Genomic DNA, 27,396 nt, shown 5'->3' with positions numbered 1-27,396 from the left:
ACCTATGTTTATTACTCAATTAAATTATTAATGTAACAATTAACTCATTAGGAATTTGGGGCACCACACAGGAACAGTTGTTTACTGAGTTACTATCTCCCGACTTAATCTTTTGAGTTTATCTAAATATCTCTTGCATCAATAACAGTCAATTATTAATTATTACCTCATCAGTCTCATTCTGAATGTTGCATAATCCTTGGATATCTGCACGAACCCGAACCTAAGTGATAAATTAGACTAAACTAAATCATCACATAGAATACGTAAACACATACAGCATAGGTTATTGATTACATACAATGAAAACAGGTCCCTAGTGGACTAGCAAAAGCATGACCGTTTGGTTACACAATGGAAACGGGAGGGGTATGTAAAGAGAGGGAGAGACAGTCAAATTCTCGTACATACATTTGGAAGTTACGCTCACGGGAATATGAATACTTTGCACATAAACAACCGCTCATTCGGAAAAGAAATGGAACATATTTACGCATAGATGTCTTTGTCGTCTCCCTGTTGAACTCGACACCCCCAGGGATATGGGGGTACGCCAAATAAAAATGTGATTCACATTTTATATATATATTTATATATTTTAGAAACGTCATTAGACTGCGCTGGAGAGAACCTGTCAGGCTCAGAGGTTTGTATTTCCATGCAGAAGATGGTGATTATTTAATGCAGTATAGCACTTTCTAATTAAGGGGCCTGTTTATGGCTGTTTTAACTTTAATTGTCTATATCGAACATGTATGTTGTTGTGTGTCACTCACCGTCAATACACTGTTGATGCCAGATGGAAAAGACTGCTCTCTGAGTTTTGTGGCCCATGTACTGGGGAAGCCTTGTGTTCAGGGACACAGTGGTAAGTAAGGCTGCATTCAATGTGTTCCTCCTGCATTTATGATTTTCAACTGAAACACTTTTCCATTCATCAGGAGAGTTAGATAATTGTGTGTCTCTTTCTGTAGGGTTGGTGACTGAGGTTCTGGCCCCTGGTTTCTCCACCTGCACCCGTTCAGACATGGTGTGGCAGAGGGTGTGCTGAAAGCTATTGGAAAATGTCCCGGAGTGCTGGCTGGAGAATGTGGTCACTGTGCTGGTGCAGGCTGTCAACAGGAAAGGAGAGATGGCTAGAGGTTATTTTAAATTTTTCTTTCACCTTTATTTAACCAGGTAGGCCAGTTGAGAACAAGTTCTCATTTACAACTGCGACCCGGCCAAGATAAAGCAAAGCAGTGCGACAAAGAAAGCAACACAGAGTTACAGATGGGATAAACAAACGTACATTCAATAACACAATAAAAAATCTGTATACAGTTTGTGCAAACTAAGTAAGGAGGTAAAGCAATAAATAGGCAATAGTGGCGAAGTGATTACAATTTAGCAATTATTACTGGAGTGATAGATGTGCAGATGAGGATGTGCAAGTAGAAATATTGGTGTGCAGAAGAGCAGAAAAAAAGGGAAAAAATGGAGATACGGTAGGTAGTAGGTTGGATGGGCTATTTACAGATGGGTTGTATACAGCTGCAGCGATCTGTAAGCTGCTCTGACAGCCGATGCTTGAAGTTAGTGAGGGAGATATACTGTAAGTCTCCAACTTCAGTGATTTTTGCAATTCGTTCCAGTCATTGGCAGCAGAGAGCAGGAAGGAAATGTGGCCAAAGTAGGTGTTGGCTTTGGGGATGAACAGTGAAATATACCTGCTGGAGCAGTGCTACGGGTAGGTGTTGCTGTGGTGACCAGTGAGCTGAGATAAGGCAGAGCTTTACCTAGCAAAGACTTATAGATGACCTGGAGCCTGTAGGTTTGGCGGCGAATATGTAGCGAGGAACAGCCAACGAGAGCATACAGGTTGCAATGGTGGGTATTATATGGGGCTTTGGTGACAAAACAGATGGAATTGTGAAAGACTGCATCCACTTTGCTGAGTAGAGTGTTGGAGGCTATTTTGTAAATGACATCGCGGAGGTCAAGGATCGGTAGGGTAGTCAGTTTTACTAGGGTATGTTTAGCAGCATGAGTGAAGGAGACTTTGTTGCAAAATAGGAAGTCAATTCTAGATGTAATTTTGTATTGGAGATGCTTAATTTGAGTCTGGAAGGAGAGTTTACAGTCTAGCCAGACACCTACTTATTATAGTTGTCGACATATTCTAATTCAGAACCGTCCAGAGTTAGTGATGCTAGGCGGGCGGGCGGGTGCGGGCAGCGATCGGTCGAAGAGCCTGCATTTAGTTTTACTAGCATTTAAGAGCAGTTTAAAAGGTGTCAAACTGTCTGCGTCTTTGTTTCATATCTTTCCCTCGTAATGTAAGTGTTATTTTTCCTTTAGGCCTGACAGAGGTCCAGGATCATGGGGAACCTGGTGTTGAAGGAGAAAAACGCCCAGTTTGTCATCACCCATAAAATCCTGCTGCTCCAATACAAGTATGAGATGAACTGTGAACTGATGTTGAACTGGGGAGTCAGTCATTCAATCTGTGCTATGCGTCTATTCAATCTAACATTGTTGGAATTGAAAAAGCCTCTGTCATAGCTCTGTTACATACAGTTGAAGTCAGATGTTTAAATACACCTTAGTTAAATACATTTAAACTCAGTTTTTCACAATTCCTGAAATTTAATCCCAGTAAAAACTCCCTGTTTTAGGTCACTTAGGATCACCACTTTATTTTAAGAATGTGAAAAATGAATAATAGTAGAGAGAATGATTTATTTCATTACATTTCCAGTGGGTCAGAAGTTTACATACACTCAATGAGTTTTTGGTAGCTTTGCCTTTAAATTGTTTAACTTGGGTCAAACATTTTTGGTAGCCTTTCACAAGCTTCCCACAATGAGTTGGGTGAATTTTGGCCTATTCCTCCTGACAGAGCTGGTGTAACTGACTCAGGTTTGTAGGCCTCCTTGCTTGCATATGCTTTTTCAGTTCTGCCCACAAATGTTCTATAGAATTGAGGTCAGGGCTTTGTGATGACCACTCCAATACCTTGACTTTGTTGTCCTTAAGCCATTTTGCCACAACTTTGGAGGTATGCTTGAGGTCATTGTCCATTTGGAAGACCCATTTGCGACCAAGCTTGAACTTTTTGACTGATGTCTTGAGATGTTGCTTCAATATATCCACATATTTTCCTATCTCATGATGCCATCTATTTTGTGAAGTGCACCAGTCCCTCCTGCAGCAAAGCACCTCCACAACATGATGCTGCCAACCTCGTGCTTCATGGTTGGGATGGTGTTCTTCAGCTTGCAAGCATTTTTCCTCCAAACATAACGATGGTCATTATGGGCAAACAGTTCTATTTTTGTTTCATCCGACCAGAGGACATTTCTCCAAAAAGTACAATCTTTGTTCCCATGTGTTGTTGCAAACCGTAGTCTGTTTTTTTTTGTTTATACTTGCATACTATTGTTTGTACAGATGAATGTAGTTTTCACCTACCTCACTAACGATGCCTTTTGCCTATTCCCTGCCTGTACTTTAGCCTATCGGATTGCCTGTTATCAACCTACTGCCTGACCTCCCGGACAACGTTACTAGCCTTTTTCTTGCCTTTTTGGACCCCCTGTGTTTGAACTTCTTCCTGCCCCTGGACCCAGCTACCTGCCTCCTCCTGTGGTCCTTTACAAATAAACACCGTTACCAGGTTTCCATCCAACGTTTTTATGACTATAAAGAACATGTCACCGAAAAAATGTGAATGATGGAAACATAAAAATGTGTCCTGCAATATGTGATACCTTTGATATTACTGAAACCGACACCTTTATATCAATCACTATTGTGACAATTTTTCAAGAAAATGTGAGAATAAAATCAAAATAAGGGGGAAGAATTGATACAGTTACATGTTTGGAACATCAAATCGCAATACAATCGCAGTATCGAATCGCAATATATATAGAATCGTGAGAATTGCAGTACATATTGTATGATCCCTAATACTGAGATCCCATAGAATTAAACAGTTCCTCCATTAGTCAGAATATTCTGTTACTGTACATTTTTAAACTGCAGCTATCAAAATTGATTAAAACAATTGGTGATCAAAATGTATAATCACAATTAGATAGTAATGTGTAAAGCAGGGTTGGGATCAATTCCATTTAAATTCCAGTCAATTCAGGAAGTACACTGACATTCCAATTATCCTCAATGTGTTTAAATAAGGACAATTTGGAATTGGAATGTGGTTTACTTTTTTAATTGACTGGAATTTAAATGGAATTGACCCTGGTGTAAAGACACAAATTCAACTTTCAAGCCTTTTGTAAATGCAGTCATTGTCAATTTCTTACCAATGGCGCTTAGAGGAATTGTCATAGTATCTGACCAATTTGAGATTACATTGGAATGTGGATACATTTGCAATGTTTCTCTCTCACCACAAACACATTTCAGCATTTTATCTTCAGCAATTCCTCAACGCAAAATCAACTAGACTGATCGAGTAAGCACAGCAGGAATATAAGACCAAGGACAAAGAAGAAAAAAGCGCTCTGAGGGATAAGAAAGCCTTTGTCCAGGAACTGGCAAGCAAAACAGAACAAGCTGCACCAAGAGGAGAACTGTATAACAGGTAACAATCACACAATTCCAGTCAAAGACAATCAAGGTGAAATGATAACAACTAAAAAGGAACACGCTACAAGATAGGTCCAGCACTTTGAAGAGGTCCTCAACTGTCCAAAGAATAATGACCCAGCAGATCCACCACCATTGGATGACATCAATGGCATTAATACCAGTGCACTAGATGAAGCAGAGGTCAAAGCAGCCATAAAGGCTATGAAGAGGGGCAAAGCTCCAGGGATTAACTCTCTGCAAGCTGAGATTCTTAAAGCTGATGTCAACACAGCTATCAAGGTGCTGACTGGCATCTTTTGTAAGATCTGGGAGCACAACGTCATACCACAAGGCTGGAGTAATGGCCTTGAATTCAAGCTGCCAAAGAAAGGAAACCTCAGCGAGCGTGGCAACTGGCAAGATGCTGTATAACACTCCTCTCCATCCACAGCAGAATCTTCTGCAGGATACTCCTCAAAAAGGATTGATACGGCTGTCGATGATAAACTCATGCAAGAACAAGCAGGGTTCCGCAAAGGAAGAGGATCTTCGACCTAGGCAAAATCATTGAGCAGTGCCTTGGGAGCAGTGCCCCTTTACATCAGATTTATTGATTTTAAGAAGCCATTCGGTCGGGTTCACCGTGAGAACTTGTGGAAAATCCTCGGTGCCTTCGGAATACATCCCAAATATTGTCGACTTTACTGGGAAGTTCTATGAACACTTTGAGCATAGTGTCATCCTTGATGATTCTCTTACAGAGTAAATTCAGGTTAAGTCTGGTGCAAGACAAGGCTGCATCCTCTCTCCAATCCTTGTTTTGTTACCATCAACTGGGTAACACATGAAATAACACTGAACCATGCCTGAGGAATCCAGTAGAACCTATTTTCACATCTAGAGGACATCCACCTCCAGGAAAAGTATAACAGATGCAGCATGTACGCTAAATAGATTGGTGTCCATATCAACATACAGAAGACCCAAGTCATGTGCATTAATACACCACCAACACCTCCAATTATCATCAATGGAGAGGCACTTCACATGTCGACAGCTTCACCTACCTTGGAAGCCTCATCAGCATCGACACAGAGCCAAGGAATGAGATCAACACCCTACTGAACAAAGCCAGAGGTGCATTCAGTAGACTCTGTCCCATCTTGAGCTCAAAAGTATGTAGCCTCAAAACAAATATCTGGCTCTACAATAGCAGCGTGAAGTCACTGCTTCTGCATGGTTACAAGTGCTAGAGGGTAGTCAAAACGGAGATGAGCCAGGTTGAGGCCTTTCATAATGGCTGCCTCCACAAGATCTCAAACATATTTTGGCCAAATAAGATCTCCAACGAGTACCTGTATTGGACGACGGGCGGCAAGAACATTGCCCTGGATATCAACGTACGCAGGTTCCGTTGGCTCGGTCATGCGCTTAGGATGTCACCAGAAAGGATCCCCAAAGTTACCCTCAGATGGACATCAACCGGAAAGTGCAAGCAAGGCAGGCCAAAAACGACATGGCGAAGGACAGTGGTGGCTGAGGTGGAAGAGATCGGCCTCTCACGGGACAGGGGCCAAGCTGTGGCCAAAGACAGACTAAGTAGAAGAAGAATATTGCTGTCTTATGATCCGCCGGGACGAAGAGGACTAAGTAAGTAAGTACAAACACATTTTGCCTTTGCATGATGGTTTTCAAATCAGTCTCATCACGATTAATGGGAATCGTATGGTCTTAATAATCTTAATTTTATTCTAATTATACTGAACAAACATAGGAACGCAACGTGTAAAGTATTGGTCCCATGTTTCATGAGCTGAAATAAAAGATACCAGAAATTGCTTATTTCTCGCAAGTGTTGTGCAGAAATTTGTTTACACCCTTGTTAGTGAGCATTTCTCATTTGCCAAGATAATCCATCTACCTGACAGGTGTGGCATATCAAGAAACTGACAAAACAGCATGATCATTACAAAGGTGCACCTTGTGCCGAGGACAATAAAAGGCCACTCTAAAATGTGAAGTTCTTAGGGAGCGTGCAATTGGCATGCTGACTGCAGGAATGTCCACCAGAGTTGTTGCCAGAGAATTTAATGTTCATTTCTTTACCATAAGCTGCCTTTAACCTGTTACTCCTACCCCCTACTTTTTCGAACATTCTGTTAAAAATTGCGCAACATTTCAGCGCCCTGCTGCTCATGCCAGGAATATAGTATATGCATATGATTAGTATGTGTGGATAGAAAACACTCAGACGTTTATAAAACTGGTTAAATCACGGCTGTGACTATAACAGAACGTGCGTTTCATCGAAAAGCGCAGGAAAATCTGATCACTGAAAATTGAAAAATATATCCATCCGCCACTTCAACCCATTGTTAAAGGCGAACCACATTAAATGGGGCTGAGGTTGCAATACCTACAGCTTCCACACGATGTCAACAGTCTTGTCATTTGCCTAGGCTTTGTTTCTTGGTCAAACGAAGAAGAGACAAGCCATTTGTTCAGGTCTCCGACCGGATATTTTGGTTGAGATTTACCCGGACATTATTTCCAGACGTACCCCATAAAGAATATACATCGCCTCGTGATCAATTGTATCGCTTATTAACGTGTACTAATACCTAAAGTTGCATTACAAAAGTATTTCGAAGTGTTTTGTGAAAGTTTATCGTCAACTTTTTTAATTTAAAAAAATGACGTTACGTTATAAGACGCTATTTTTTTCATTTATCACACAGTCTTCATAGATCGATATCTAGGCTATATATGGACCGATTTAATCGGAAAAAAAGACCCAATAGTGATTATGGGACATCTAGGAGTGCCAACAAAGAAGATGGTCAAAGGTAATGAATGTTTTATATTTTATTTGTGCGGTTTGTGTAGCGACGACTATGCTAATTATTTTGTTTACGTCCCCTGCGGGTCTTTTGGGGTGTTACATGCTATCAGATAATAGCTTCTCATGCTTTCGCTGAAAAGCATTTTAAAAATCTGACTTGTTGCCTGGATTCACAACGAGTGTAGCTTTAATTCAATACCCTGCATGTGTATTTTAATGAACGTTTGAGTTTTAACTAGTACTATTAGCATTTAGCGTAGCGCATTTGCATTTCCAGATGTCTAGATGGGACGCCTGCGTGTCAGGGGTTAACTTTGTTTTAGAGAATTTGTCAGTACGTCCAACCGGCCTCACAACCGCAGACCACGTGTAACCACGCCAGCCCAGGACCCCACACCCGCTTCTTCACCTGCAAGATCATTTGAGACCAGCCACGCGGACATCTGATGAAACTGAGGAGTATTTATGTCTGGAATAAAGCCCTTTTGTGGGGAAAAACTAATTGTGATTAGCTGGGCCTGGCTCCCAGGCCCACCCATGGCTGTGCCCCTGCCCAGTCATATAAAATCCATAGATTAGGGCCTAATTTATTTATTTAAATTGACTGATTTCCTTATATGAACTGTAACTCAGTAAATAGTTGAAATTGTTGCATGTTGCATTTATATTTTTGTTCAGTGTAGTAATGAATCCTGTTCCCAAAAGGTTCCCACCTATTATTTTCCTTTTCCTGCCTTTGGATCCTTTTCTAACTAGGGGGCAGTATTTTAAGTTTTGGTAAAAAAGTTCCCGTTTTAAACAAGATATTTTGTCACGAAAAGATGCTCGACTATGCATATAATTGACGGCTTTGGATAGAAAACATTCTGACGTTTCCAAAACTGCAAAGATATTGTCTGTGAGTGCAACAGAACTGATGTTACAGGCGAAACCCAGATAAAAATCCAATCAGGAAGTGTGCATTTTTTGAAACCGCCTCATGCTAATGACTCCTTATATGACTGTGAATGAGCTACTACGAATGAGCTTACGTTTTCTACGTATTCCCCAAGGTGTCTACAGCATTTTGACGTCTTTTTACGCATTTATGTTGAAGAATAAGGGACCACATTTAGCAAGTGGTCACATGGTGGCTCCCGCAGAAAATCTTGCGTAAAGTACACAAGTAGCCATTTTTCTAATCGCTTCTTATGAGAAACCAATTGCCCCGACGGATATATTATCGAATTGTTACGTGAAAAACACCTTGAGGATTGATTCTAAACAATGTTTGCCATGTTTCTGTCGATATTATGGAGATAATTTGGAAAAAAGTTTGCCGTTGTAGTGACTGCATTTTCCGGTCGATTTCTCAGCCAAACTTGAGAACAAACGGGAGCTATTTCGCCTACAAAAATTATCTTTTTGGAAAAAAGGAACATTTGCTATCTAACTGGGAGTCTCCTGAGTGAAAACATCCGAAGTTCTTCAAAGGTAAATGATTTAATTTGATTGCTTTTCTTATTTTGTGATAATGTTGCCTGATTCTAGCAGAGCCTAGCCAGAGCCTAACCCTAACCCTAACCCTAACCCTAGCATTATGCCATGATAAACTTACACAAATGCTTGTCTAGCGTTGGCTGTAAAGCATATTTAAAAAATCAGAGATGACAGTGTGATTAACAAAAGGCTTAAGCTGTGTCTCAATATATTTCATTTGTGATTTTCATGAATAAGAAGATTTATGTCCGCTGCGTTATGCTAATTTGTTTGAGGCTACGTTACGCTCCCGCATGCGGGATGGGTAGTATCAAGAAGTGTGGGCAGAGCTGCAAAGGCATTGCATGCAATAGACTAGAGTCAACTTTGTGATAGTTGTCTGTTCATCGCCAAGCTTTATTAGATGAGTAGATGCTCTTTTAAAGTTTCTTAAAACAGTGATTGGATCCACAATTGTTGTTTTCATAGCACGTTGGGAGTTAATGTAATCCAGTTTTTGTTAGCCTATACAGTCAGATAATTATTTTCAATTCACAGTTCAGACCTGAATGATTATATTGTATTTGCAGATTGATTAGACCTGCTAAAGCATTACTTTTACTCAGTAAAAATGTGGTAGTTGATTTGTTTATTCAACAGCTGTATTTTTTCTGTAGTAGTTAGTTACATTACTTTGATTTTGCCATTTAAACTCCAATTGAAATAAGTTGTAGCGGTAAATGCTGTGCACCTACTAAATATTGCAGGTCTTTATTTTCTACATAGATTTATTGTGTTTATCAAACATGTTTATTTCAAAGAGTGTGTTGCCATGATTGTGCACTCCTTTTTCTTTGTACCTTTATTTATACAGAAAATCCCAATTTAGAACAAGGTCTCTTTTTCAATGGTGCCCTGAGTTACAACAATCTAAACCGTTTAAAGAGATACAATTACATACAGAGCAGAAATTATATACATTTGTTATACAGTTGAAGTCGGAAGTGTACATACACTTAGGTTGGAGTCCTTAAAACTTGTTTTTCAACCACTCCACAAATTTCTTGTTAACAAACTAGTTTTGGCAAGTCGGTTAGGATATCTACTTTATTTAGGACTAATGTAATTTTTCCAACAATTGTTTACAGACAGATTACCTCACTTATAACTCAATGTATCACAATTCCAGTTGGTCAGAAGTTTACATACACTAAGTTGACTGTGCCTTTAAACAGCTTGGAAAATTCCAGAAAATTCCATCATGGGTTTAGAAGCTTCTGATAGGCTAATTGACATCATTTGAGTCAATTGGAGGTGTACCTGCGGATGTATTTCAAGACCTACCTTCAAACTTAGTGCCTCTTTGCTTGGCATCATGGGAAAATTAAAAGAAATCAGCCAAGACCTCAGAAAAAAAATGGTAGACCTCCACAAGTCTGGTTCATCCTTGGGAGCAATTTTCAAATGGCTGAAGGTACCACGTTCATCTGTACAAACAAAAGTATAAACACCATGGGACCACGCAGCCATCATACCGCTCACGAAGGAGTAGCGTTCTGTCTCCTAGAGATGAATGTACTTTGGTGCGAAAAGTGCACATCAATCCCAGAACAACAGCAAAGGACCTTGTGAAGATGCTGGAGGAAACAGGTACAAAAGTATCTATGTCCACAGTTAAAAGAGTCCTATATCTACATAACCTGAAAGTCCGCTCAGCAAGGAAGAAAACCGTCATAAAAAAAGCCAAACTATAGTTTGCAACTGCACATGGGGACAAAGATTGTACTTTTTGGAGAAATGTCCTCTGGTCTGATGAAACTGTTTGGCCATAATGACCATTGTTATGTTGGAGGAAAAAGGGGGAGGCTTGCGAGCAGAAAAAACATCATCCCAACCGGGAATCACGGGGGTGGCAGCATCATGTTGTGTTGGTGCTTTTCTGCAGAAGGGACTGGTGCGCTTCACAAAATAGATAGAATCATGAGAGAGGAAAATTACGTGGATATATTGAAGCAACATCTCAAGGAATCAGTCAGGAAGTTAAAGCTTGGTCGCAAATGTGTCTTCCAAATAGACAATGACCCCAAGCATACTTCCAAAGTTGTGGTAAAATGGCTTAAGGACAACAAAGTCAAGGTATTGGAGTGGCCATCACAAAGCCCTGACCTCAATCCTATAGACAATTTGAAAAAGTGTGTGCGAGCAAGGAGGCCTACAGAAGAAGACGTTTCCCAACCTGACTCAGTTCCACCAGCTCTGTCAGGAGGAATGGGCCAAAATTCACCCAACTTATTGTGGGAAGCTTGTGGAAGGCTTCACGAAACATTTGACCCAAGTTAAACAATTTAAAGCAATGCCACCAAATACTAATTGAGTATATGTAAACTTCTGACCCTCTGGGTGATGAAAGAAATAAAAGCTGAAATAAGTCATTCTCCCTACTATTATTGTGACATTTCACATTCTTAAAATAAGTGGTGATCCTAACTGACCTACAACAGGGAATTTTTACAAGGCATAAATGTCAGGAATTGTGAAAAACTGAGTTTAAATGTATTTCACTAAAGTGTATGTAAACTTCTTACTTCAACTGTATATTTATATTTGTTGTCTCATAAAATATGAATGATATGTAATTGCACACACAATTATTTGATCAATTGCAATTAGTGTAAACCAAAAGTTTCACCTTGACTCGTCTTTAGGATAAGATTTACCATGTGGGTTGAATCACTTTCTACACTTGAAATTCTTAAATGGAGAATATGAACAAACGTGTCTGTTTGTAATTTCAGGGAAGTAATATTGTTAGCAAGGATACAGCTTTGTACATGTTTTACTTCACTTAACAGGCACGCAATGGAAATACATTTGCAACAGCGGACAGATTAAGCCTCCCCGTTTCAGTTTGTTTTGCTTTCCGTTTAATTCCTAATGAACACAACCTTGTAGATTGATCAGTATGTTGTGTTTGGAGAGACCTTAACCGATGGGACATTAATTATCATTTTGTTCTCACTTTGATTAAAGTCTTTTCGGGTAGCTTTGTGTTCCTTTTCATAGCTTTGCTTGCAGCTTCCTGCGTACTGTGCCCATGATGTTCCCTGAAGGATTGTCCAATGGCAGAAGAACCTTGAAGGAAAAGGTAATACGTTAACTAGATATTCAACCCACAGTGAGCAACCAGTGGTGATAAACTTGTTAAATCATAGAAATGCTGCCAACTGTTGTAGTAGTAGTTGTAACATCACACTTTTTTCAAAGTTTCCCATATACAATTTAGTGTAAAAAAAAGTTTAAATAGAGGAAGAACGCATAACAAATCATTTTCTTTTCATCTCTTCCTTAAAGGCAGGTCAAGGAGAAGCATTGACTCGAAGCAACAGGCCATCTGAGTATCTCTCCGGTTGCAACTCACTTCATTGTTATTGGTGAGACCCATTTTCGTCATGTCAATGGTGAAATAATGTTGGTTAGGCATGACTATCTCAATCTCTTCAATCTGAAAAAGACATACACAGTAACACTTAGTGTTTTGAGACAAGGGCCCATATTCTTAAAGCGTCTCTGAGTAGGAGTGCTGATCTAGGTTTCCCCTTTTTGATCATAATGATTGATATTGCTTGGACGGGGAGAATCTGATCCCACATCAGCACTCCTACTCTGAGATTCTTTATGAATAGTTTTATTTATTTGCACCAAGGAAAAACAAGTGATGGACAATACCACTATTTGTTTTTTATACTTGTGCAGGTGTGGTTGGAAGCCAAATAACAAATAACAAAACCTAATTATTATAAATGAATTGATCAGTAATCACGGAAAAAAAAAAATATTTGTTTAGTTTAAAAGTGTGTATGCATGTGTGCATGTGAGTGTGTGAGTTAGGCTATATACTGTCCCTAAACTAGAGGAAGAGAGAAGATAGGCTTTATCAGCATGCAGTTTGCCACTCTAGCTTCAGTCAGAGTCAGATTAAAGGGACTTTACAAGCCAAAATACAAAATTGACAGTGTTTTCAGACCTCAAAAGTAGCCTAATGTCAAAGATGACAGATCCCTCGACATCAGTTGTGTAGATCTAGCTATATGCCTAAATGAACGGAAAAGATAAGCCGCACATATCTACAAATTACACCGTGCTTATACGTTCCATTCCATTTTTGATTGTGGCATATCGTTTGCATTGCTATGATCTATAAAACAGATGGCCTAGGACATGGATTTCTCTCAACAGAACACTACTACTTTAAAGGTTTGAAAGACAAACTTTCATTTTGGAGTGGAATGTTGGACATAAAGTGACTTCTTGTTTATTCTGCATGAACCTACCTCAGGCACCCTATCCAGGACTATGACCTGTGTGTCGTAGAGGGTTTTCTGCACAGAGGGAGAGTATTCTCCACGATCGTATGGGCCAGCAAACTTCTCAATTATTGTCTCCTTGACAGAGTTCCTGCAAAAAAGAGTAGAATATTGAATATTTCCCCAAGCTTATCAGTTTGTTCATTATTTCACAAGTTGGAGCCGTGCATGGCCACTCAGTCATGGGTGAACAGGGAGCACGCACCCTTGTGGGGCCCACGGTGTTGAGGATCAGTGAAGTGGAGGTGCTGTTTCCTACCTTCACCACCTGGGGACGGCCCGTCAGAAAGTCCAGGACCCAGTTGCACAGGGCTGGGTTTAAACCCAGGGCCCCGAGCTTAATGATGAGCTTGGAGGGCACTATGGTGTTGAAGGCTGAGCTATAGTCAATGAACAGCATTCTGACGTAGGTATTCCACTTGTCCAGATGGGATAGGGCAGTGTGCAGTGTGATGGCGATTGCATCGTCTGTGGATCTATTGGGGCGGTAAGCAAATTAAAGTGGGTCTAGGGAGTACAGGAACAATGGTGGACATCTTGGAGACAGTGCGGACAGCAAACTGGGAAAGGGAGAGATTGAATATGTCCGTAAAAACTTGAGCAAGCTAATCTGCGCATGCTCTGAAAACGTGGCTAGGGATGCCGTCTGGGCAGGCAGCCTTGCGAGGGTTAACACGCTTGAATGTCTTACGTCGGCCACGGAGAACGAGACCCCACAGTCTTTGGGAGCGGGCCACGTAGGTGCACTGTCTTATCCTCAAAGCGGGCGAAGAAATGAACACATTTTCTTCTTAAAATCCCCAACTCCAGTTTGCATAAAGTCCCATGTAGTTCCTTGAGGGCTGTAGTGGTATCGACTTGAGGAGGAATAAACACAGCTGTGACTAAAACCGAAGAGAATTCTCTTGGGAGGTAATACGGTCAGCGTTTGGTTGTGAGGTATTTTAGGTTGGGTGAACAAAATAAATTGAGTTTCTGTATGTTATCACAATCACACCATGAATAATTAGTTAATCATGAAACATACACCACCGCCTTTCTTCTTCCCAGAGTTCTTTATTCCTGTCTGCACGATGAACTGAGATCCCAGCTGGCTGTATTGACGGGGACAGTATTTCCCGAGAGTGCTATGATTCCTTGAAACAGAGTATGTTACAGTCCCTGATGACTTTCTGGAAGGAGATCCTCACCCTGAGCTTGTCTACTTTATTGTCCAGAGACTGAACATTAGCAGGCAATATACTCAGAAGTGGTGAATGGTGTGCACGCCTCCTGAATTGTACTAGAAGTCCACTCCAAATACCTCTTCTCTGCCGGTGGCGTCTTGGAGCGGCCTCTGGGGTAAGTTCAATTGCCCTGGGGGGTACGAACAAATAATCCAATTTGGGAAAGTTGTATTCCTGGTCGCAATGCTGGTGAGTTACCGCCGCTCTGATTTCGAAAAGTTATTTCCGGCTGTATGTAATAACACAAAAAACTTTCTGTGCTAATAATGTTTTTGTTTTTTTTAAATACTGCAAAGTTGCTTAGGATCTAGAAGCAGAGATGCCATGTCTGTCGACGTCACCTTACAGATTACTTTTGTTTCAAAGTAGATTTGTTTAAGAGTACCAAGAATCCCTCTGTGTGACCCTGATTTAGCCCACTGCAGTAAAAAGTTAATCGACAGCTTTGTTTCCAATGTGTAAATGATATCTGTTTTACATATCACAGGTGTTAGGTCAAGAGTATTATGGGGCACTATGTACAGTATTAATGAACTGAACTGTTCTTTTACACAGGTCATTAATGTAAATGTAATGTAAATGTCATTAACTCAGGGAATTACCATGCACTGTCAAAGTTGACATTTTGGACATTGTTGTAGCGCCACCTGGCGTAGACAGAGGTACAGAAACACCTGTCCGTGGCCTCCTGTAGAGTGGTGAAGCGGTCTCGGAAGAAGCCCTCGAAGCCAGACTGAGTGGTCTTCAGCACCTTCATGTTTTTCACGCCACTGTGAAGAATAGGGCTCTCTGTGGGGGAAGGGCACAGAGGTAAAGACCAGGGTTGTGTTCATTGGGGCAAACAACAACAAAAATGTTTTTAAAGCATTTTGCAATGGCAAATGAAAATCCCTGTTTCTAATTTTTATTTTATTTTCCATGATTGAGTCTTTGAATGAAGAAATTGAGATAAAACTGTCCAGTTTGAGTGTTTGTTGCCGCTCGTTCCAGTCGCTAACTGCCAACGAAACTGAAATGAGGAGCGACCCAGTGTGTGCTTTGGGGAGCTTTAACAGAATGTGACTGGCAGAACGGTGTTGTATGTGGAGGATGAGGGCTGCAGTAGTTATCTCAGATAGGGGTTGTGAGGCCTAAGAGTGTTTTATAAATAAGCATCCACCAGTGGGTCTTGCGATGGGTATACAGAGATGGCCAGAATACAGAGGAGTAGAGTGCAGTGACGTGTCCTATAAAGGAGCATTGGTGGCAAATCTGATGGCAGAATGGTAAAGAAGATCTAGACGCTCGAGAGCACGCTTACCTGCCGGTCTAAGAATTCTGATTAAGTGAGTAGTAAACAGACTGTGTGTAACAGTTGTTAAAGTACTGTGTGAATTTCACCAGGTTCATATACTAATGTGTCATGTTGATTTGTTATCATGCATGCCTGTATCCTGGGAGTAGGGGAGTGTGTACTTACGTTATGCCCTGCGTGCTCGTGCTCAAATCATTTTGATGCACTATGAGAGGTAGGCATGCTTTTTCTGTCGTCTTCAGACAAGTTTGATTCTTTTAAGCACAAAGTCATACACACAGTGTTTTGTTCATGTCCACATCTATAGTCTCAATCAACCACACACAACACAGAGTTACAGCGGTGCAGTATAGCACCGGTTACATTGGTGCCTTCTAGACCCGGATTCAGCTCAATCACCACAGTGCTGCTGCTCGAGAGACTAATTATATCAATGAGGTACTATTGCCGCCTTGTGGGAAAAAGCGGAACTGCAGTCTTTTCTTTCCTGTTTTTTTTCTGACAACGATGTATTAACTAACATAGAAGTGTGGTCATCAACAGACATTTTAACGTAACATTAGTGGTTTAGTGTTATGGCATCTTATAATGGTGATGAACCCAAATTCACTGCTGGGAGGGGGAGGTGTTTCTCATACTCTGATCAAACCCCTGTAAAGCGTGTAGCTGCAGGAGGTTCCCCCATGTTTTGCTCCACAAAAAAAATGTGGATGAAATCCCTTCATCTAGTGTTAATCCAAATGCCCGTGTAGATGGTCTAGCTGAGCCGGTCACTCAGCTAGCCCGGGAAATAGGGAGCTCCATTAGGGATGAACGCCGCAGGAAGGCCACTGTGTGTCAATCTACCACTCTATCCTCAAAGCAAGTAACAGTACATCCCCAGATAACTCAGTTTTAAGGCGGGGTCAATGCTGCTGCGTGCAGTGACACTTCTCTCACATCAAGTGCCAAACAAGATGGGCAGAGTGCAAGTATCGAGAGACTCATTCACCTGCTTGAATGTACCTTAGAGAAGAGCATACCACCCGTTATGGTTTCACAGACACAGGCCAAGGCACCATCTTTCCCCGCCCAACCCTTCAGGCGTAGGGAATGCAGCGTTTGTGGCTTAACAGACCACTCCACTATGATGTACTGTAGACATGAGAACCTGTGCCTCTGGTGCTTTTCCCCAGATCATTGGAAGTCAAATTGTCCAACACAGGGGGAATGCTATGGTGGTGAGAGACGCCCACCACAACAGCAGAGAAACTCACCACCACAGCAGTAACCGTTAAACTGACACGCCCACAGGTGAAGGGGCAAATGTGGGTGTTCAACTGTCTACCGCCAAGAAAGAATCTGATGATCTCGAGAAAACGTATGAGATTTTGTGCTCTGATGCGAAAGAAGGAGAGAAAAATGTTATGTTAGGTTCACAAGAGGTTGAGGCTTTTTCAGATTTGTTTAACACCTCTGAGTCTGTACTTGGGAAAGTGCATCTTAAGGGCATGCTTGACACTGGGTCTATGGCCTGTACATTGAGTGAACATGCGGAGGAGAGACTTTGGAAGCAGGTGCCCTTCCTCAGCATTATCAGACTCCTACAGAGTTAGTGTTAGTGGGGTGTGGGGGAAAGAAGACCTCAACAAAGTGTTTCTATGATTTGGAGATGCAAATCTATGGGATTGATGTTAAAGTGCCCTCCCTGGTTGTTCCTGGACAGCGTGATGATCTCATCCTGGGATCAAATGTCATTATGCATCTATTGCATGAGATGAAAAGCACTGACGAGTACTGGAAGCTCATCAACAACATGGATGGCCAGACCCACTCACCAGAGGGTGAGAAGTTTCTGCAGATGATGACAAGTGTCACAAGATGGAAGGGACAGCAAGTCGGTGGCAATGGCTGCCACAATCTGAAACAAAGACTGTCTGATCTAGGATTAGTAGACATTGACATTAATGGATGCCAGGTAACTGACCAGTGGATGGAGAAGCTTGTGAATACCATCACAAAATATGAAGACATCTTCTCAAGACATAATATGGACTGTGGAGAAGCCAGGGGTTATGTTCACTGTATCCACCTGGTTGATGACAGACCTTTCCGGCTACCATACAGAAGAGTTCCACCTGCTCATTACCTGAAGCTGAGGAAGGTATTGACAGATATGGAAGAAGTAGGTCTTATACGCAAGTCGGTTAGTGAGTATGCCTCCCCTTTAGTCATGGTATGGAAGAAAGACGGGAGTCTGAGGTTATGCACTGACTTCAGATGGATGAATGCACGAACGGTGAAGGACGCTCATCCCCTTCCTCATCAAGCAGATTGCCTCGCAGCCCTTGGTGGCAGTGCATTTTTCATCACCATGGACTTCAGGATTTTATAACATTCCAGTTCATGAAGAGGACAAGAAGTACACAGCCTTTACCACATCGATGGGACTTTACGAGTACAATCGCATGCCACAAGGTCTGTGTAACAGCCCGGCCTCTTTCATGAGAATGATGTTAAGTATATTTGGGGACCTACATTTCTCAAATCTCCTTTGTTACCTAGATGACTTGTTGGTCTTTGCACCCACCGAGGAACAGGCTCTACAGTGACTTGAAGTTGTGTTTAGCTATCTAAGAGCCAACAATCTCAAACTAGCACCCAAGAAATGCCACTTCCTACGAAGAACAGTGAAATTCCTCAGACATATCATTAAAGAGGACGGTGTGTCAATGGATCCTGAAAAGGTGGAGACCATTGCCAAGATGAGCCAAGCTCAGCTGATGGAGGCAGACAGATGCATTCCCTCTGCTCGGAGGCTGAAATCCTTCTTGGGTATGGTATTATATTACCAGTACTTCATTCCTGACTGTTCCGCCATAGCTAGACCTTTGTTTGCAATCACTAGGGGTCAAAAGAGAAGAGGAAGAGATGGGAAGAAGGGCAACAGTAGGATTTCCCGGAAGCTGACGCTATCGGATTGGACTGAGGAGTGTGTCGTTGCATTCCAGAAGGAATGAATTTGAATGAAATTTTGAATTGTGTCATGCTAGCTCACCCTGATTTCGAGAGGCCGTTCATTCTCTTCACTGACGCTTCCTTGGATGGTCTTGGGGCTGTGCTTTGTCAAGTGCCTGAAGGTGAAGATAAGGCAAGGCCCATAGCATTCGCGAGCAAGAACCTGAGTAAGTCGCAGAGAAGGTATCCGGCACACAGACTTGAATTTCTAGCACTGAAATGGAGTGTGTGTGAGAAATTCAGCCACTGGCTTAAGGGGCACGAGTTCACTGTCTGGACAGATAGTAACCCGTTAACTTCTTATGGCTGGGGGACAATATTGAGTAGCTTGGATGAATAAGTTGCCCAAACGAAACGGCTTGCTCCTCAGTCTCAGTTGCTAATATATGCATATTATTATTAGTATTGGATAGAAAACACTCTAAATTTTCCAAGACTGTCAAAATATTGTCTGTGAGTATAATATAACTGATATTGCAGGCGAAACCTGAGGAAAATCAAACCAGGAAGTGGCTTCTATGTTCCATAGCCTTTGCTCCATTTACAGGGATATCAACCAGATTCCTTTTCCTATCGCTTCCTCAAATGTGTCAAAAGTCTTTAACCATAGTTTCAGGCTTTTATTTGGAAAAATGAGCGAGAAAGATAACATCGCGTCATTGTATGGCCGGGTGCCAGCAGTGTTTTGTATGCGCAACAGAGTTTGGGCAGCCATTGCCTTTCCCTCCGACTGAAAAAGACAATTGTGGTTGATATATTATCGATTATATATTTTAAAAACAACCTGAGGATTGATTATAAAAAAACATTTGACATGTTTCTGTGGACATTACGGATACTATTTGGAATTTGTCTGCGTTGTCATGACCGCTCTTTCCTGTGGATTTCTGAACATAACGCGCCAAACAAACAGAGGTATTTTGGATATAGAAATAATCTTTATGGAACAAAGGAACATGTATTGTGTAACTGGGAGTCTCGTGAGTGAAAACATCCAAAGATCATCAAAGGTAAACGATTCATTTGATTGCTTTTCTGATTTCCGTGACCAAGCTACTTGATGCTAGGTGTACATAATGTTTTGTCGAGCGATCGATAAACTTACACAAATGCATGGATTGCTTTCGCTGTAAAGCTTATTTTCAAAATCTGACACGACAGGTGGATTAACAAAAGGCTAAGCTGTGTTTTGCTATATTGCACTTGTGATTTCATTAATATAAATATTTTTAGTAATATTATTTGAATGTGGCGCGATGCAATTCAGCGGTTGTTGATGACAATTATCCCGTTAACGGGATGGCAGCCATAAGAAGTTAACGTACATCATGACAAACCCAAGCTGGACGCTCGTGAGAACAGAAGGGTTGCCAAGCTGGCACCGTACAACTTCGATTTGAAGCGTATCCCAGGCAGCAAGAATACAGTAGCAGATGCACTGAGCCGCGACCCCTTCGCAGTAACTGTCCCGCAAATACTGATGAGGGAGTCCTACCTAGCACTTCTGAATGAGGCTGTTGGGACGTTGAATGATGATGTCCAATATGCCTTCCGTTGGGCTTCTTATCCCCAGGAGATAACCTCCTTGACCACTGCTGAAGTGAAGGCCATATGTCTGCTCCATATTGACTGGGAATATTCAACGGAGATGCAAGCAATCCAGCTTGGTTCCAACACCCAACGGCTGCTTTCTCCTGGTATTGACACTTTGCCTGAACTCTCGCACGAGGAACTTCGAGATCTTCAGCTGCAAGACTCTGTGACTTCCAAGGTCATCCCTTTCGTCTTCAATAAGAAACGGCCCACCAGATGAGATAGATACATTGTTTCTTCTAAAGTGTTGTTGCTGATGAAACAGTGGGACAGCTTGATTCTAAGGGAGGGAGTTCTGTATCGTGTAATTAAGGAGAGTCACACAAACCGGAGAAAGTTCCAGTATGTCTTGCCAGAGGTGTTGAGACTCAAAGCGATGACTGGCATTCACGACCTTGCAGGACATCAAGGCCAAGCTAGAACTCTAGCCTTGGCCAGACAGAGGTTTTTCTGGCCTGCAATGGAGAGCGACATCAAGGAGTATGTGCGCTGCTGCCAGATATGCGTTCTAGCAAAGACTCAAGAGCCAGCGGCTAGAGCTCAGTTAGAGAGCATCAAAACTTGCTCTCCCATGGAGTTGGTGTGTTTGGATTTTTGGACAGCGGAAGACAGTAAGAAGCACTCAGTTGATGGTCTGGTGGTGACTGACCACTTCACTAAACTTGGCCATGCATGGCCATGCAGAAACCAGACAGCCAAGCAAGTAGCTCGTAAACTGTGGAATCATGTCTTCTGTGTCTACGGATTTGCTTCAAGGATCAATACTGATCAAGGTGAAAATTTAGAGAGCGAGCTAATAGCAGAACTGCTTAAGCTCTCCGGTGTCCAAAAGTCAAGAACCACGGCATATCACCCAATGGGGAATGGAGAAACTGAACGCTTCAACAGGACTTTTAGGTAGCATGCTCAAGAGTCTGCCCTTGAAAACCAAAGAACATTGGCCTGAACAAATCCAGTCATTGACATTTGCCTACAATGCCACTGTTCACGAGAATACAGGCTATGCTCCATTCTTTCTCATGTTTGGTAGTGTCCCTCGGCTACCAGTGGATGTTATGTTCCGCAATGTTTTGGACGACTCCAGTGTTGTGGATTGCAACAAGTATGTCGAGACTCTGATCACTGGGCTGAAGGAAGCTATGAGTGTTGCCCAAAAGCACACTGACAAGCAACAGGGACGACAAGGTCGGGAGTATGACAAGCAGGTTAAAGGCATCAGGTTGTCCATGGGGGATCGTGTCCTCATCGCCAACAAGGGTGAAAGGGGCCGCCGCAAGTTGGCTGACAAGTGGAACCCCAAGATTTTCACAGTGACTTCAGTCAATCCACAAACCCACACGTAAATAATTCAAGACCGTTACGGCAGAGAGAAAGTGGTTTCCTGCCATTTGAAATTGATGATTCGGTGCACTTCAATGACAGTGATGCTGCAGGGCTTTCAATCAATGTAGATGCAGGAGAGGTCACCCACTCCGGCGATGGACTGGACAGGGAAGACATGGAGGACTCTGGGGAGGAAAATGCATCTCGGCTGGCAGTGGATTCAAGCAATTACCCCGAGCTCTGGACATCGGATGGAAAGTCAGAACCAGAAGAACCTTGTTTGCTTGAGGAAAATGACCTGGGCCGCACCTCTGAGATCCTGGAGCTGATTCCCTTCAAACCCTCCGCTGATCAATGATCTAAGGCTAGAGCCACTGTTAGTCACCATGGCCCCTCGCCCAGTGGCAGGTCGTACAAGGGCGGGGAGGGTGGTTAAATCCCCCGGTGCAAGTTTAACATAGTACAGAGATATGATTTAGTACAGAATTACCATTTTTTAAGGCTAAGAATGTAATTATAGTGTAAGAGGCACTATGCATCTTGGGGCAGCATCTAGCTGTGATATTTGAACTGCCATCCAGTGACCTCTCTTGAGTTGCATTGTGGTTGTTGTATACTAGCTACCTAGCTAGTATTGGCTGGCATTCATGATAGCTAGCTTAATTAGACAAGTATATATTGTACCTCCCTGTTTTGCATTTTCTTCGGTTTGGTGCCTAATGAATATGACGTTGCTTTTAGGTTCACCACTCATCATTCAAAGTAAACCTTCATACATGTTTAGCTTCATACAGATTTGATAATAAGTTGTCCATGTGCTAAAGGTAGATCCTGATGGTAAGATATCTTTTACATAGCTGTGTTCTAGTATGTAAAGTGATGTTATTAGCTCTCTAGTTCTATGTGCTTGAAATAAGGCATTACGGTACTGTGACATTTTCATTCAATCTTGAGTATGTCTGTGACAAATCAACTTTGTGCGTGTTTTGCTCACCATTATGATTCTGTTCGACTTCACAAAAGCGGCAGGATTCAGGGCTGTAGATGAATGCATGTACATGCTCGACACCATTCTGTGCAAGAAAGACGAGCCTCATTCATTAAATGCATCACTCTTAAATGTCAATTAATCCATGTATACCTTTACAGAGTACACACAGGGCTCACATCCAATAGCGTATCTATATCATAGACGTAATTCCAAACAACTTCCTTCCCCCCTCGAAAAGTGTCCCTGCAGAGCTGAAGGGACTGAAGTGTTGGCGGTATGGGGAAATCGCAACCTATTTCACACCCCAATAGACTAAATGTTGATCGCACCCTATTGCTTTCACCTATCTAGACACTTAAGTTGTATGAGGGCAAGTCCTCAAAGAAAGGCATTGTGTTTTGGATTTTGAATCCAGCCTTATTCTACTGTACCTTCTCCAGTCTCTTCCATGGTGCCTCCTCAATCTTCACGTTTACCCTGGTCACATGTTTGAAAGCTGTCAGGAAATGTTTGCTGATGTCCATGGCGAACTGCTCTATGGTCAAAACCTAAACAAAACACAAACTTAGTATCACTGAGGTGTCCTGTATTAAAGTCAATTGGAAAGACATAAATATATCAAATTAGATTTAGCCTATCTTTCCATTTCAAGTGAGACTGATGCATTTTTTGTTGAATTTACACAACAGAGTATGAGACATACTAGCATGGTGGAACCTCTTAGAAAGATTGGCTTGGCAATCAGGCTGGTTCCAGGTTAGAGAAATGCACTCATCTTGACATTAGACCACCCTTTAGGGGTGTCTAACAAACTGATATTGAAGTGAACTATATCACTAAGTCATTTTGGCTACCCATTCCATTTGCAGTGCTTTTATTCATTCAGCATTCTGCCATCTACTTTTCAGATGATGATAGCTGTCTTCCCAAACCTTTAAACTCTTTCTACGTATCTGGTGTGAGTGCACAACCACGTACTCCCTTCAGCTTAGCCAGTGCATGGACGGTGTTCTTGACAGTGTCAGTAGGGATGATGTCCGAGTTGTCACCGGTCAAGTAGTCCTTGCGGGACTTGAGGGTGAGCTCCACATTAGCCGTCAGCTCAGTGATGTAGTGGTGAGTTCCCTCTCGTCTGATAAACAGCACCTTGACCAGATTCTTGCCATAGCCGGTCCGCACAAACTCCACATTCTACAGAAACGTCAGAACATTGGGGTTGGTTACACAAAGTGCTGTGACAGTGATAATGATAATTATACATTTAATTGATATACCGCTTTTCATTACAAGAAGAATCTCAAAGATGCTTTTAAAACAAAAATGAAGTTGCGAAGCGCATTTACTGTGAACACTGAGGCTGTACTCGCTTTAGGTCACAGCCAAGTGACTATTTGATCATAAAGTAGACCCACCCAAGTGACCTACCATCAAAGACTTTTGAAAAAAACATGCAGGACTTGACATTTACCTGTCTATCCACTTGTCCAACAGACAAGGTGACTGAAAATGTTGTGTTGTTTGATACAAGAAACCACTTTACGAAATAATAATCATGATTATTACCTTACCATTATTAGAGAGAAACAGCCAAATTATGCTACCCCCTGCTTATGGGCTACTTAGCTTATTCAAGACCGTCTCAAAATACAACACTTTAAGACATAAAAAGCTCTTTACCTGATTTGCTTTTCAAAGATGGCTAAAAATGCACACATTTTGTGATACTGTAGGAAGAAACCACTCTCCCATTGTTGACTAGAAATTAGCTATAACTGGGCTAATAACTCAGTAACTAGCAAAGAATATGAATAGATAGATGTGCACGTGGCTACAAAGTGCTATAAACACAGTCCAGTTCAAAGTGAATGGCACGGATCCATATATGGCAATGGCTATTTGCATATAGGCCTACTGCAGCTCTGATTGGTTATGGCGTGCTCGTCTCTGTAGAGTATGGCCTGAGTCGGGCCTGTCATTGCAATAGAATTGTACTCCAATGTGCTCTGCCTACAAGAAAATGTCTTGCATAGTCAGTTATGCATGCTAAGTCGTGCATAGATAATTTTGTTTTGGTTTGTTACATTGAAAGTGGCTAATATTGCATTGATTCAAGCAGCATTCCCACAGTAGAGTGAAAGGGGAGAACTCTAGAAAGTAGAGTGAAGTTCAAGCTCTTGCTTCTTTGTGCTGGCTGATATTTCTTCTGTGCGGCAATCCAAGGGGAGCTGCACAGCTTAGAGGGAACATTGATTGTAACCTATTGCAGCATATCAACAGTGTTACAATTAACTTTTAAACTGTGTATCTAATGTGTAAAGGTACTATTTCAGCCACATTACTATGAAAATATGTTGGATGCATACTAATCTTTATCTACAATCTGTCTGAAGACCCTATATCTCCCTTCCAAGAGATAAAAACCAATCTGATATTTGTGGCATATCAACATGTTATACTGTATTGTGTTATATTGGACACTCAATAAATGTTATTCCATTACTGTTTGTTTCTAATTCTCAAAGTAAAAACTCTACGGACACTATGAAAGCTAAAACCAAGTTTATTCTTCCCAGAGGGTCAATGCAGCTGCATTAAACAAAAACATATTCACACAAGCACTGATATTTAACCCTTTCTCCTAGGCTGAGTCTCCTCCTCCACATCTGAACAGCCAATGCTGTTGTTCGACAGAACCTTAGTGGTATCTGTTCTTCCTCACTTCATCTGACCTGACCTCCACCCCAAAGTGCTCACTCCTCCCCAACTCAAGTCTGTCATGGTTATTGATACCAGACTGTGTCTCTTCAACCCCCAGAGGATCCCTGATGGCTAACAATAACATATCCTGACATAATGTAAACGTTATACTTTACCCTCTCTCCCTCAGTGACATAACTAATTATATTTCATATTCTCAGAACCCAACACTACTAAATAGTATATTATAGACTAAAGAAACCGTATAAACCAGGAGTAGGCAACGCTGGTTCTGGAGTGCCGCAGGCACTTCATGCTCTTGATTTAACCGACCTGGGAGACCAGGTGTGTTTAATCTAGGCAATCACTGAACTGATCAGTTAACTCAGTTCGTCAGGTGTGGTGCCCAGTTGGAACAAAATCCTGCAGTACCTGCGGCACTCCAGGGACAGGGTTGCTTGTATAGACAGTAGAAAGCTATCATAGACAGTAAGAGCTATTTGCACATATTTTCAAATATTATGGAATGCACCTTTAATACAAATTCCATGAATTATGACAATTATTTAAGGCTTGGTAAAAGTTTAATGGATTTAAGTTTGGGATTAAACAAATTGTTTTTTATGTTGAAAGTAACCACCCTATTGCCAGTCAGAGAAAGTGGTTTGGCTCAATGGTCATTGACCCCACAAAACAAATACTTAGTATTTATGTTCTGAAGAAATCTAACGGGTTAATGTTAACAAGACAACAAGAATTGCAAACTTGACTTAAGACATACAAACCTAAAAATAAAAAAAGTTCTGTACCTGAGTTGAAGTAGCCATGGTGTCTGTGCCTCCTCCGGTCTCCTGGTGTCCTGTAGTGTCCTTGTCTGCAGCAAGAGTGGAATTTGGCTATGATGGAGGATTTTGTAAAGAGGGTGGTCTTACCTGTTGTCATTTTAGCAGTTACGCAAGTAACTGTCAGTTGACAAATGTTGTCATATCTTTCAATTATCAACCTGTAAGCATTTGCCTTAGAAAAATATATGCCTTTGATAACCTGTGGATCAGAATTCTGATAGTTCTCAAGATTATGTTGAGAATTATGTAAAAAAACAAATTACTAGAAAAGTAATGTTTAAATCTGAAACAATACATGCTTACATCAGATATAGTGCCTTCAGAATGTATTCACACCCCTTGTCTTTTCCACATTTTGTTAGATATTACTGCACTGTCGGAACTAGAAGCACAAGTCGAAAAATTCCCCAGCAACTGTCTAATACACACAAATCTAAAGGGGTGAAAGAGAATATGTACATGTAAGTATATGGACGAGCGATGGCCGAGCGGCATAGGCAAGGTGCAATAGATGGTATAAAATACAGTATATACAGTGGGTCAAAAAAGTATTTAGACTACACTTCAACTATGACAGACAAAATGAGAAAAAAATCCAGAATATCACATTGTAGGATTTTTAATGAATTTATTTGCAAATTATGGTGGAAAATAAGTATTTGATCACCTACAAACAAGCAAGATTTCTGGCTTTCACAGACCTGTAACTTCTTTAAGAGGCTCCTCTGTCCTCCACTCGTTACCTGAATTAATGGAACCTGTTTGAACTTGTTATCAGTATAAAAGACACCTGTCCACAACCTCAAACAGTCACACTCCAAACTCCACTATGGCCAAGACCAAAGAGCTGTCAAAGGACACCAGAAACAAAATTGTAGACCTGCACCAGGCTGGGAAGACTGAATCTGCAATAGGTAAGCAGCTTGGTTTGATGAAATCAACTGTGGGAGCAATTATTAGGAAATGAAAGACATACAAGACCACTGATAATCTCCCTCGATCTGGGGCTCCACGCAAGATCTCACCCCGTGGGGTCAAAATGATCACAAGAACGGTGAGCAAAAATCCCAGAACCACACGGGGGGACCTAGTGAATGACCTGCAGAGAGGTGGGACCAAAGTAACAAAGCCTACGTCAGTAATACACTACGCCTCCAGGGACTCAAATCCTGCAGTGCCAGATGTGTC

General features: G+C 41.6%; 1 protein-coding gene across 1 annotated transcript; it reads right to left on the bottom strand.

Moving 5' to 3' along the window:
- Positions 1–9,714: 9,714 nt before the first annotated feature.
- On the bottom strand, positions 9,715–26,311 carry uox (urate oxidase). Its single transcript, XM_035774587.2, has 8 exons — positions 26,173–26,311; positions 23,645–23,857; positions 23,098–23,214; positions 22,670–22,748; positions 15,071–15,257; positions 13,210–13,333; positions 12,297–12,380; positions 9,715–12,010 (listed from the first exon to the last, which is right to left on the bottom strand). The coding sequence occupies exons 1-8, from the start codon at positions 26,188–26,190 to the stop codon at positions 11,936–11,938; spliced, it is 897 nt and encodes a 298-aa protein (XP_035630480.1). The 5' UTR covers positions 26,191–26,311; the 3' UTR covers positions 9,715–11,935.
- Between the last annotated feature and the right edge of the window lie 1,085 nt (positions 26,312–27,396).

This window comes from Oncorhynchus keta, chromosome 8, assembly GCF_023373465.1.
Source record: "Oncorhynchus keta strain PuntledgeMale-10-30-2019 chromosome 8, Oket_V2, whole genome shotgun sequence".
NCBI lineage: Eukaryota > Metazoa > Chordata > Actinopteri > Salmoniformes > Salmonidae > Oncorhynchus > Oncorhynchus keta.
The sequence above is the reverse complement of the archived record's forward strand: the minus strand, read 5'-3'. Positions and strand labels throughout refer to the sequence as shown.